Below are 12,649 nucleotides of genomic sequence, written 5' to 3'. Positions count from 1 at the left end.
TTTGTCCCCAGGGGTCTCACTGGAGGGGATGTGGACAGGGGGACAGCACTCCCTGGGACATCATGGAGTAAACAGGGGGTGTCTGGGGTTCCCTCAGCATCCAGTGTCCCCATCCCTGCTGCCCTGTGGGGACAAGGCATCCACAGCTGTGGGGGGCCCCTTCCCCCCACTTTTGGTGTCAGTCCCCCTCCAATCCAGCACACACCAGTATAAATAATCAGCTTTAATTGTTCTGTACAAAACTCTCCAACTATGAAAATACCGTTTAAAAAGGGAAAAGGGGAGTGGGGGGAGGCGAGGGGAGGGGGTCTATGTACAAGAGGGGGTGAAGCAAGGACACAGGGGCACCCACCAGCCCCCCAGGAGCCCCGTGCCACCCTGCCATCCCTTCTCCCAAAGCCTGTCCATGCTCCGGGGGGGTGGCAGCTCTTAATGGGGGGGATCAGTGCTGGGGAGGAGGGGATAGGATGGGGGTCCCCTCTTGCCTACCATGGGCATGGTTGGGGAGGGGGCACTTCCCTACTGCCATGGGGCCACACCTCCAAAACCAAGCCCCAAACCCAAGGGGTCCTGCAGCAGTGGGACTCACGGGGGGCCGGGCAGAGACCCCAGGAGGGGTCCCCACCATGTGCACTGAGGGGTACAGGTGACACCGGAGGGGATGCTGGTGGCACTGGGGGGGTTCGGGTGGCACTGGGGGCCGCTGCCGCGCGTGCCGGTGCCCTGCAATACTGCGGCAGTGTCACTAGAGGTCCCCACGCCCCGTCCCCGCGCGGGCTGGGTACACGGACACGGCCGTGGTTGGGGGGAGCCCACCCAGGGTACCCCACGTGTGGCTGCCCCACGCTGGGACCTCCACCCCGCACCCACGGCAGGTATCATCCGAGCCCTCCCCACCCACCCCTTCACCTCCAAAGCCGCTCCCTAACATCATCCTGCGGGGAAACTGAGGCACGGCCTCCCCGCCGCCCCACATTCCGCACCCTCGGGGGTGGCGGGGGGCTGGCGGCCCCATCCCCACCTATCCCGACGTGACGGTGGTGCCGCTGCCCAGCTTGATGATCATCTGCTGGCAGTCGTGCAGCGTCCGGCGGTCGCCCAGCTTGTCCAGCGTGCGGGCCGCCTCGGCCAGCATCCCCACACGCTGGCCCGGGCCCGCCAGGAAGCTGGGAGGGAGGTAGCAGCAGGCCAGCAGCAGTGCCTCGGCGTGTTCCCGTGGGGTGGGGTGGCTTTCCGGCTCACCAGCTGCAGGGGATAGAGTCAAGGTCAGTACCTTGGACGCCCGTGAAAGTCACTGAATAAATCTTGGGAGGATCAGCACAGGGATGGGGTTATTTGCCCACCCTGGTGCCACCACCAAGGGGTGGGAGCTCATGTGTCCCAGCTCTTGAGGTGGGAAAGAGGTGTCCTACCCTATGTCTCACCCCATATCCCATCACCCAAGGTTGGTGGGATGATGTGTGCAGAATGGGGTTTGCCACTCTGTGTCCCACCACCCAAGACTTGTGGGGGCTGCTGTAGGTGTGGAGCAGGGTGCCTCACCCCATTTCCCATCCTCCGAGGTATCCCACGCCATGTCTCCACCCAACATGCTGGAGAACTGTGAGTGCAGAGCAGTGCGTGCCATGCCTGTCCCACCACATATCCCACCACCCAAGGCTGCTGGGGTGCTGCACGTGAGGAGTGAAGTATCCCATCCCTTCTCCCACCCCATGCCCACCTGTTTTGCTGCCCTGCACCCCTCTCCTCCGCAGGCTGCGGTCCAGCAGCTGGTGAGTGCGTGTGGGGCTGGCCCGGGCCATCAGCCTGGCAGTGGCTTCATGCAGGAACACCTGGATTGAAGGGACAATGAGCATAGCCAGGTGCAGGGCACCAGGGGACCCAGCAGGTGACAGGTGTGGGGACTCACCCGGCGCATGGCGGGGCGCAGGGTCTGTGCCAGGCGCCGCAGGCTGCTGAGGTCCTGCTGGAAGCCGCGGAGCTCCAGGGCGGACGCCTGGTAGAGGCAGCTGCGCTGCTGGCTGGCCCCCATCTGCTGCTGCCACAGGTTGGTGCGGGTCACCAGGAGCAGGTCACAGAGCAGGAGCTGGACTGCCTGGAGGGGACAAAGGGGTTGGGGTGAGCAGGGGGATGGACAGACGGACGGGGCACCGAGGAGGTCGCTGCGGGCAGGCGCTGTTGCGCGGGACCCCCGCCGGGCTGCATGGCAGGGGCATTGCACTCCCAGTCTGACACATGCAATGCAACTACAATGCACCCCCGCGAGGGTCGGGGGCACCTCCCGCCAGGGCTGGGGGCTCGCAGCCACCTCGTCCCTCCCCAGCCCAGCTCACCTTGTCGATGGTGCCCTTGGGGGGGCTGCCCAACTCCAGGCTCTCCCGCAGGCAGCTGCTGGCCTTCTCACAGTGGCTCAGGGTGGCCTGGCTCCCATCCTGTTTGCTCAGCAAGGCGCGGACAGCTCGGAAAGAGTGCAGGGCAGCACGGGGAAGGGGCTTCCTGCAAGGCGGGAGGACATGGTCACTGCAGACCCCTCACTGTGCACAGCTGTGCCCTTCCTCAACACACACCAGGTGCTCCAAGTGTGTTCAGAGAAGCCGTGCCAGTCCAAGGCAGAGGGGAGACATGCAATGAGGTGCCATCCCTGTCCCTGATGTCCCCAGCACTCACTCAGAGCTCTGCAGTGCCCGGGGCATGGTCTCCACCAGCGGGTAGAGGCGCTCAGCCCCCTCCTCATCTCCCTGCAGCCAGTAGATAACGATGCCAATGAAGGATGCCCACCACTTGGACACGGGGTCGGTGCCTGCAGGGTGGGAGGGACACAGGAGCAGGGTGTTTTCACTCCCGTGGCCCCCCACATGAAGTGACCCCAATGGGGGACACGCCAGCCTCACCTGTGACAGCCGCCAAGCCGGACGTGATGGAGGGTGCGGGGCCAGGTGTGCCACTGACATCGGAGCAGCCATTGAGCAGCTGGAGGTACTCAAGGGCATCAGAGAACCGCCTGTGGAAAGGGGCTGTGAGGGGGCTGGCCCCACACCAGGCAGGGGGAGAAGATGCCCACCCCAGTACTCACCTGTCTCCCTGGGCAGTGGGACGGCTGGGTTCTGGCATGGCCACGCAGCACAGCGCCTTCTCCAGGAGGTGCTCACGAAAGAGCTGGGTCACCTGTGCCAGCGGGTCCACTGGGGCACAGAGATGGGGTCAGCAGGTACACCACACCCCAAAACGGGGAGTGCGGGGTTTGGGAGCTCGGGGTCACCTGGGTTGCCGGCAGAGCTGTAGATGGTTTCCCTGGGGACACCCTTGACCGCCCAGTCTCCGTCAACAAAGAAGCGGTGGCCCAAGGGGTGACAGAGCCACTGCATGGCAGGGGGCACGGCCCCTCCGTGGGACAGGGCCACGCGCCGGGCGCTGCAGAGGAAGGGGCGCTGCGGGGAGAGCAGGGGGTCAGGAAGGACCTGAGACTTCAGTCCCAGGGGACACAGGGGACAGCCCAGTGCCCCACACTCACCGCCAGGAAGTGGAAGCAGCGATGCAGGCTGGCCTTGATCCGCAGGGCAGCCGCCACATAGATCTCGGCCAGCGCTGCCACGGAGATGGCATCACCAGCACACTCAGCCAGGTTGACAGCACTCAGTGCCAGGTTGATGGCCAGCAGATGTCCCCCAGCCTGCTTCCCTGTAGGAATGGGGACGGGCAGCTCAGGCATGGGGTCAGTCAGGGGATTGTGGGGACATGCGGGGCTCAGGGGTCCTGTCCCTCAGCCCCCATGGCACAGGGCTGTACCGGCGAGGTGGAGCTGGTGCAGACGGTGATAAGCCATGGCAGCATCGCGGGCACTCTGGCGGACGTGGGCAGGGGGCGGGGGGTCCGGGCGCAGCCCCCCAGCCCGGGCAGCCAGCCAGCGACCCACCCAGAGGCGCTGGAGCAGGTGGCGCAGGAGCGTCCAGAGCAGGCTGCAGGCCAGGTCCCCGTGGGAGGCTGGCAGTGGCCGCCCCAGAGCCCCGAGCGCCGTGCGCAGGTGCTGGGCCCCCTGCGCGAAGTCTCCCTGCAGCCCAGAGAGAGAGAAGGTCAGTGTGGACAGGGTGAGGGGACAGGGCAGGTGGGGCAGGGGACATGGTGCTCAGTGGGACATACCCGGTCGAGGTCGAGGTCAGCCTGCCGGCGGTGCCGCCAGAAGAGGATGGAGGGCTCGGAGTGGGGGCGAGTGACGGGCTCCCCGCAGACAAAGAGCCGCACCACCGCGCCCAGCACCAGCGCCACGTTCAGTGCCCAGAAGGCCAGTGTGGGCCACAGCCACCGCGTCCATCCCCATGAGTCCTCTGTGCAGGGATGGGGTCAGCAACACCCCACCAATGCTGCCCTGTGCCCACCCCAGGGTCTCCAACCAGTGGCCTTCATCCCATGTCCACCCAAGAGCCTCCACCCAATTGTGTTCACCCCAACAGATTCCACCCCAATGATCTCTGCCTCACACACCCCCCAGGATATCCATTCTGGTGGCCTTCACCCTGTGCCCATCCCAGCAGCATTCACCCAATGGTCCCTGCCCCACGTCCACCCCAATCATCTCCCATCTTGGACCTACCCTGAGCCCCTTCTCCTGATGGCCTTCACCCCACGTCTACCACGATCACCACCACTGTGATGGTCACCACTCTGACAACCCCCATCCCAACCTCATGCTGATCCCAGCAGCCTCGAGCCAGGTTAGCTCCTACCATACACCCACCCCAACATCCTGCACCTTGATGGTCTTCACCTCAACAGCCTCTAGCCCATGCCCACCTTGATAGCCTCCATCCCACACCTGTCCCAACAATCGCCATCCCAATGTCCCTCACACCAGAGCTTACCCAAAGAGCCAGACTGAGCCATGATGCTCCTGCCGGGACCAGCAGTGTCCTGGCTCTCCAGGGGGGCTGGGGAGCCAGAACCCTGGAGGAGGGAGGCCAGAGGGTTGAAGGAGAGGCAGAGGAAGACGAAGGTGCAGAGGGCCATGCGGGAGCGGTCCAGCATTCCCTGGCTGCTGGGTGAGGGTGGTGGGCGCTCCTGCTTCACCTGCACAGGCAGAGCTGCTGTGAGTCTGGGAGACAAGCATGGATGTGGGGTGGTGGGAACAGGCATGGGATATAGGGCACAGGATCCAGAGCATGGGCTACACAGCATGGAATATAAGGCATGATGATGGGGGACAGACATGAGATATAGGCAGTGGGATATAGGGCACAGCGGGGCATGGTAATGAGACACAGGCTGGAATACAGGGGCATGCGTTTCAGGGTATAGGATGGGGCACAGGGAACATTTTAGGGTAGAACAAAACTGCCTCCACACCCAGCCCCAAATCATGTGAGGAGCAGCCTCAGAGAACAAGACCAGGGCTCTCAGCTGTTTCCCCATCTGGAAAACAGCTTTGCCCTTGGCACTTCCTACACAAAGCAGCAGATCCCCTGCCCTACCCAGGGCAGGGAGATCCACCCCCAGCCCTCCCTCACCTTGCCATGGGCACAGAGCGGGCTGTCAGGCTCTGAGTCGCTGCTGCTGTTGCTGCTGCCGCCACTGAGTGAGAGTGGGCTGCTGTGGGATGGGGAGCCCACATCTGAGGGTGGTGGTGTCAGCATCTCCATCACCTCTGCCTTCACCACCTCCATGGGGGCCTCCACCTTGGCCCCCCGGCTGCAATGGGTCCCCAAGTCCTTTGCAGGCTCTGCAGGAAGCAGAGTAAGCTGATGGCTGCTGGGGGCATGGAGCTGAGCCTCCCCACCCCAAAAGCTGCCCTTCCACTCACGGTTCTTCTGCATGGCCATCTTCAGGGCGAGGTTCTCCTGCTTCAGCTTCTGGTTGCTCTGCTGCAGGAAGCGGATGTACTCGATGGCCTTCCTCAGGATCGCCGACTTGTTGAGCTGCCAGCGGGCAGGAACGGTTCAGCCCAACTGCAGGGCAAACCTCCCCCATTGCCAAGCTCTGCCCCACCACTCCCTGCTCCCACCTTGGCCTCGGTGCCCACCACCAGGTCCTTGAGCTCCACGATCTTGTCATTGATGGAGGAGCGGTAGCGCTTCTCGATGGCGTTGTGTGCCGTGCGCTTCTCGCCCCGGCTCTGCACCAGCGCCGGCTTCCCGCTGGGCGCCAGACGGTTGATGGGCAACTTCTCCGCGTCCACCACCAGCGGCACCGTGGCCAGGATGGTCCCTCCGCTCACCAGGGCCTGCAGGGGTGCAGGGTGGGGTCACTGATGATCCTGAAGCCTCTCACCCACCGTGCAGCTCCCAGAGGCGGCACCTACCGGCACCTGGAGTGGGGTGGCAGAGCCGCTGGCGCTGGTGGCCAGGGAGGCGATGGTGGAAGTCTTGGCGCTGCTGGCATCTGTCTTGACGGCTGTCAGCAGCAGGGAGTCAGCCTTGATGAAATGGGGCTGCAGGAGAACCTGAGGGGCAGTGGGGGGGGTCAGAGTGGGGCTGTGGGGGTCACGGGGATCCCTCATCCTTGGCCCTGGGCTTACCGGCACTGGCTGGATCTGTGGTGACACAGACTGGGTGGTGGGGGCGGCGGGGCCCAGGAGCTGCTGGGGTGCCACATTCTGCACAGGGCCAGGCAGTGTCACGGGCTGGCTGGGTTGTGGGGTGGGCAGGGGGCTGGGCAGGGTCTGCCCCGCACTCCCAGGCTGCACAGCTGGGCATGGAGCAGAGGACAGCGTTAAGAGAGCCCCTGGCACCAGCCCTCCCTGCACAGCCCCATCCTGCAGGGACGTTTCCTCCCTCCAGCAACACCTTCAGCCGGGAGCCCCAAATCCTCACCGGAGAAGCCGTTCTGGTTCTGGTAGCCCACCAAGGGCTGGGGAGTGAACGGGCTGGGGGACGCAGGGACGAAGCTGGGGGCCAACATGACGCCGGGCTGGGGCTGGGGCTGGCTGCTGGGCACCACGGATGGCTCCTCCTTGACACCCAGGGATGGCGCCGGCAGGAGCGGGGCCGGGGGCGGCGGGGTGAAGGTGGCCATCCCGGGGGGCCCCGTGTAGGTGCTGCCCGTGGGGGCGGCGGGGGGCGGCTTGCTGGGACCCAGGAAGGTGTTGAGGGTGCCCGGCGTGGAGGAGAGCCCCGAGGGCACGGCGCTGTCCGGGGCACTGAACGGTGAGTCGAACAACCCCGAGAAGTCATTGTCCGGCGTGTTGATCAGCTGCAGCATGTCTGTAAAACACACCCCCCGTGCCGTCAGCTGCTGCCCCGCACCTCCCAAGGTGGGCCTGGCCTGGCCCCGTTCTGCCCCTCCCTACAGGGTAGCATTTAGAGGGCACATCCCCACAATCCAGGGGCAAAATTCCCTGAGAGCCCATGAATCTGCTGTGCCCTGTTCCTCTCAGCCTCCCACCCATCCTGGCATTTGGGAAACTGAGGCACGGCACTCAAAGCAGGGGTGTCAGGGCTTGGCCAACAGCAGTCAGCCTTTTTCAGCCTGGTCTGGGAGTGGCAGGGCACATCTCAGCATGTCTCTGATATTGAGGGGAGCTTGTGCCAGCTCATTCATTCATTTATTCCGTACTGGGAACCCCGAGAATCCCCCAGTCAGCCCTTGCTTCAAGGGGAGGGGGTGCTCAGACTGGGACAGCGGGGTGGCACCCCTGGGATGTGCCAGACCCCAGTGCCAGGTGTGTTTGATCACAACAGCCCTCAGGAGAGCAGCTGGGCAAGCAAAGGGCTAAAACAGCCTGAGCGGGGGTCTGTCCCACTCAGTGGGGACTGGGCGCCCTGGGGTGCCCTCACAGACACATCGGGGTCTCTGTGACACCTCCACTGAGGCATCCTAGGATGCTCCCACCATGCAGGGCTGCCCCCATCCCGCCGGGGGCACACGGACCCCAGGACACCCCACACTCCGGTACCCCCAGGCTCACCCCACCTGCACGCACAGATCCCGGGGTACCCCCAGGGCACCCACACACACACACCCCCGGGGTGTCCCCACCCAACCACAGCCCCCGGACACCGCCCTCCCCATGGGGTGCAGCACTCCGAGAGAGACCACGACGGTGACCCCGCCAGACGAGGGGGAGGCGGCTGGCGGGGCGGGGGTACCTTCAAAGGTGCACTCCATGCAGGTGGGAGCGGGGGGATCCCCAGGAGGAGGCTGCAGCCCCCGCTCAGCCCCGTGCCCGGCAGCGAAGAGGCCCCGGGATATTTTAAAGCCATGTTCTCGCCTCCTCCCCGGCGCCCTCCCCGCGCTGCCCGCGCCAGGGCTGGAGCGCGGCCGGCGATGGGGTGATGCGACTCCGCCAATCGCCGCCTGCGCGCCCGCCGGCCGCCCCCGGACAGCCCCCGGCGCCCAAGGTGAGCCCGGCACCGGGTTACTGGCGGGCACCCGCCGCAAGCCGCCCGCGGTTACTCAGGGTCACACTCCGTTAACCCCTTTACCCGAGCCCCATCGCCCCTCCAGCCCGGTGTGACCGCCCCTCGCTCATTGCCCAGGAGTCACCTCGCATCGATCGGGGTCTGCACACAGCGCTATTACACCCCAAACAAACATCCGGCCCTCGGCATCCTGCCCTGTGCAGGTGGGTGTCCTTCCGGGGGGCTCCCAGCCCCCCATTCCACTCAAGAGACCCCCACCCCCTCCCCAGGCTCCCTCGTGGTCCAGAGCAAAGTCTGGGGTTGCAGAGAGAGGGTGCTCCCTCCTGTCCCCTCCCCCGCTTCCTGCTGCCCACCGTGGGGGTCCCACGGCTGTCCCACCCTCCTGGCACCTTCCAGGTGTTTCTGTGGCAGCCACTGCACCCACACCACCAGCAGGACATGGGGACCCACCAGTGCCACCTCCACCCCCACCGTGGGAACCTGTGGGGCAGACCCACTCGTCTGTGGGTCCTGGAAGTTTCCAGTAGGCTCAGGGCACCCACATCCCTGAGCACATCACCCAGGGGTTGGTACATGGATGAGGGACAAGCCATGGCCAACTGGGGACCGGTGACAAACCCACTTTGGGGAACTGTGGGGTACGAGGTGGCCCGGCCGGCTGTGATAAAAGGAGCATGGCAAAACCCCACAGTGGGAAAACCTCATCCCATACGGCACCACTCAGCCCTGGCACAGCTCCTGTTTCCCTGCCCACGCCAAAAACTCGCCAAGAAAAGCAGGTGGCACCTGGATCTGCTTTGATCCGCCCCGACTGCCACTGGGATGAACCTGCAGACCTGGGATGCCATCTCCACCTCAGGTCTTGGAGGAGAGACCACCATGAGTCACACTGGGAGGCAGGTGTTGGAAGGTTCAAGTCCCGTGCCCGCCTTCCCACATGTTCCACTGGCCGTGCTGGATGCTGTGGATCCACAGAGCTGGTGGATGCTGTGGATCCACAGAGCTAGTGGAGCACGTGGCAAGGTGGCTGCAGGGCTTCCCAAGAGCTGGAATCCCCAATTATTTGAGATCCTCAATTTCATGGCATCCCCAATTTTTTGCTAAAGCCTTGGAAACGCTGAACACGGCACACGTGGTGCTGTGGTGGTGGGAAGTGGGTCCCCTTGAGGAATGTGTCCCTTTGGGAAGTGAGTTCCCTTCGGGAATGGGTCCCCTTGGAGCATCCCCATTTCACGGAGCCCAGGCCGGCGGGGAGGTGGGTGTTAGCGAGTGCCAGCCCGGGGCTGGAGCGGAGCGGCCACATCTCACCACATCCCGGTTGGATGGGTTGGGAGAACCCATGCGCCCTGGAGGGAACGACCGAGAGTAACCCCGCCGGTGACGTCATGGAGGGGGCGGGGCTACCGGAGACACGATGCTGTGACCAGGAACGGCGGGGGGGGAATCGTCGGGGCTGTCCTGGTAGCGGCACCTCCAGCCCGGGGGTCCCGGTGTCCTGTGTTCCCTCACCCCTGAGCCCCCCGCTGTGGATCGGCCCCCGATAACGGAGCCAGCGCGGTTCTGCACCGACCCCGCGCTCCAGCAGCTCGGTGTCCCCCCTCCCCACGCCGGGCCCGGCACCGAGCCCGCACCGGCGGCCATGCACCGACTCCTGGCTGTGCACCGATCCCGCTGCCCCGGCCAAATGACGCTACCAAGTTCCCTGACCATGCACCGAGCCTGGACTCCCAGGCCACGGCCATGCACCGAGCGCGCCCGACCATTCACGGAGCTCCGGTTATACCCCCAGCCCGGTACCGGCCATGCACTGAGACCTAGTTATACCCCCAGCCCGGTGCTGACCTTGCACTGAGCCTGGTTACACCCCCAGCCCGCTCCCAGTTGTGCCCCAAGCCCCGCTGATACCCCCAGACACGTCCCGACCACGCTCCAGGAGCCGGTACCGCACCGTGCCCAGCCCCCGGCCGTGCACCGAGCCTGGTTTTCCCCCAGCCCGGTCTCGGCCGTGCCACAGCCCGGTCCCGGTCATGTACCGAGCCCCAGAACCGCACCGAGCCCAGAGCCCCCGCGTGCACCGAGCCCCGGTTATTCCCCGGTCCGGTCCCGGCCATGCCCCAAGCCCCGGCCATGCCCCGTCCCGTCCCCGCCGGGACGCACCGTCGATGTCGCTGAGCAGGGCCGTGTCGATGTCGCTGGCCCCGGAGAGGCCGAGGGACGGTGCCAGCCCATCCAGGGCCGCATCGTCGAAGGCGAGAGCGCTCATCCCGGCGGCTCCGGTGGCTCCCGTGGCTCTCGGTGGCTCCGGTGGCTGCGGCAGCCCGGGCGGCTCTAGAGGTGGCGGGCTCGCCCGCCCGCCATGGCCGCGCTGGCCCGGGCACAGGCACACGGGGACGAGCCGCCAAGTTGCTCCCGCGAACCGTGCCCGGAGCTGCCACCGGGCGGGGAGGGCGGGGGGGATGGAGGGAGGCGGGCCCGCCGCCGCGTCCCGCCCCGCACCGCCTCCCCGCACCGCCCCGCCGCACCGGGACCCCCGGCGGACCGAGCGGGGACCCTCGGGGACACGGGGCCGGGGACTCTCGAGGGCACCGGGCCGGGACCCAGCTACAGCGGGCAGGGATCCCAGGACACTGGACAGGGAGCTGGTGCACCAGGAACTGAGCAGGGAGAAGCACAAACCCTGAGCAGGACACCGTCCTCAGGGGATGTTACAGACCCCTGGGGATGTCACCAAGCCCTGGGGATGTCACCGACCCCAGGAGATGTCACTGACCCCAGGGGATGGGCTCTGAGCCCTGGGAACAGACTCTGAGCCCGGGAAAAGTCATCGATCCCTGGAGACGTCATTCACTCCTGAGGACAGGAACCCAGCTCTGCGGACAAGTGCCAAATCCCTGGGCTGGGCTTTAAACACCGGGGCTGTTTACACCCCAGGCATGCAGGGAGCAGGTGAGAGGGCCGGTGTGGGCAGGTGATGGCCCTGGCTGCAGAAGCCTCTGCAGCTCGTGGAGGCCACGTGCCAGGGCGAGGTTGGGCCACTGAACCAGCCCTCTCAAGGGCCCTGAGCCTTCCCTGTCCCAGCTCCAGGGTTCAGAGCATGTCCCACCTGTGCTGCCCACCCGTGGCATGGCCCAGCATGGGAGGAGCTCTCACCCCCCTGGGTTAGGGACACACCAATGCTGCCCTGTGAGCTTCAGCTGAGCCCAAGCACCCCCCTGGGGGCCATCTGTTGTGGGATCCAGGAAAAATGCTGGTGCCATTGGGATCAGTGCTGTGGCTGCTGCCCATGTCACAGTGTGGGAGTCTTGTGCCAAGAAAATGCCATCCCCTGTGCTCTGCAGAGCTCCATGGTCTGTCCTGCTGCTAGGATTCATTTAGGACAAGAAAATGTGCTGCAACATCAACTCTCTGGAAGTTTGCCCTCTCCTCTTCTGTGCCACCAAGCATAATCTGAGGCTGCCTGGGAATTCATTAAACCTGGCTGCACATCCCTTCGGCCTCACTGGCTCTCACATGGTGGTACAGCAGCCACTCCTCTGCAATACTGGGATCCCCTGTGTGGCATGGAGTGCCCCAGGGCTCACTGGAGACCACACAGAGCTGGGCAGCAGAGCTGGGGGTGCACAGCCCTGCTTGTGCCCTCTGCACCCTCACCCCACTCCAGCTTGGTCAATCTGGGGACATTGCCCTGTGCCCGAGCTGGGGACAAGCCCAGGGAATCCTGGCTCAGCTCTGTGCCAGCAGCTGGGGCAGCGTCACCCACACATGGGGCAGCATCGGCCACTTGGACATCCCTCACCCACAGCAAACATCACTGAGGGGACAGAGATCACATGGCTGCGACATCCATGACCTGCCAGGGGACATGCAGGGGACTGTGTGCTTTCCCCCCTTTTTTATTGGGGTCACTGGGGAGAAGCCAAGCTCTGTGGTGGTGGTGTTTGCCTTTCCTTGGTGGAGTCCATGTGCTGTGGGAGGAGAGGGCAGGATTCCAGGGCTGGGGAGATGGATGTGCTGTGACCCCCATGGATTTTGAGCAGCCTTGTGCAAGCATGGGGGTCATAGACCTTTAATAACCCATGCAAGATCCGGGGCACAGCCTTCCCTGAGGGGTGTAGAGGGACAAAACCACACAAACACAGGAGGGGAAAATCACACACAAACATGGAAGGGGGAAATAACACACGTAAATACAGCTTAATTTTTGCACAAGCTGCGTGCAAAAGCTGGATTTGGCCAGGCCCCTTCCCCCATCCGATCCTGAGAGTCCGAGGACACCAGGAGCCCACATGATGTGATGCTGT

General features: G+C 64.8%; 1 protein-coding gene across 2 annotated transcripts; it reads right to left on the bottom strand.

The window, feature by feature from the left end:
* Positions 1-898: 898 nt before the first annotated feature.
* Positions 899-11,006, bottom strand: SREBF1 (sterol regulatory element binding transcription factor 1). Of its 2 annotated transcripts, none has more exons than XM_083872675.1 (19): positions 10,506-11,006; positions 6,801-7,190; positions 6,506-6,675; positions 6,290-6,430; positions 5,993-6,211; positions 5,792-5,906; positions 5,499-5,710; positions 4,857-5,061; positions 4,138-4,322; positions 3,787-4,048; positions 3,512-3,678; positions 3,260-3,428; positions 3,074-3,182; positions 2,892-3,001; positions 2,668-2,800; positions 2,334-2,496; positions 1,910-2,095; positions 1,721-1,832; positions 899-1,245 (listed from the first exon to the last, which is right to left on the bottom strand). In XM_083872675.1, exons 1-19 carry the CDS (start codon positions 10,609-10,611, stop codon positions 1,022-1,024), a joined length of 3,378 nt encoding a protein of 1,125 aa, XP_083728801.1. In that variant the 5' UTR covers positions 10,612-11,006; the 3' UTR covers positions 899-1,021. The 2 variants fall into 2 exon arrangements, with proteins under 2 accessions (XP_083728801.1, XP_083728802.1); XM_083872676.1 differs by lacking the exon at positions 10,506-11,006 and adding an exon at positions 8,076-8,201.
* Between the last annotated feature and the right edge of the window lie 1,643 nt (positions 11,007-12,649).

The sequence above is a fragment of the Zosterops lateralis genome, assembly GCF_965231275.1.
Source record: "Zosterops lateralis genome assembly, chromosome: 15".
Taxonomy (NCBI): Eukaryota; Metazoa; Chordata; class Aves; order Passeriformes; family Zosteropidae; genus Zosterops; species Zosterops lateralis.
This window is presented reverse-complemented; position numbering and strand designations above follow the sequence as displayed.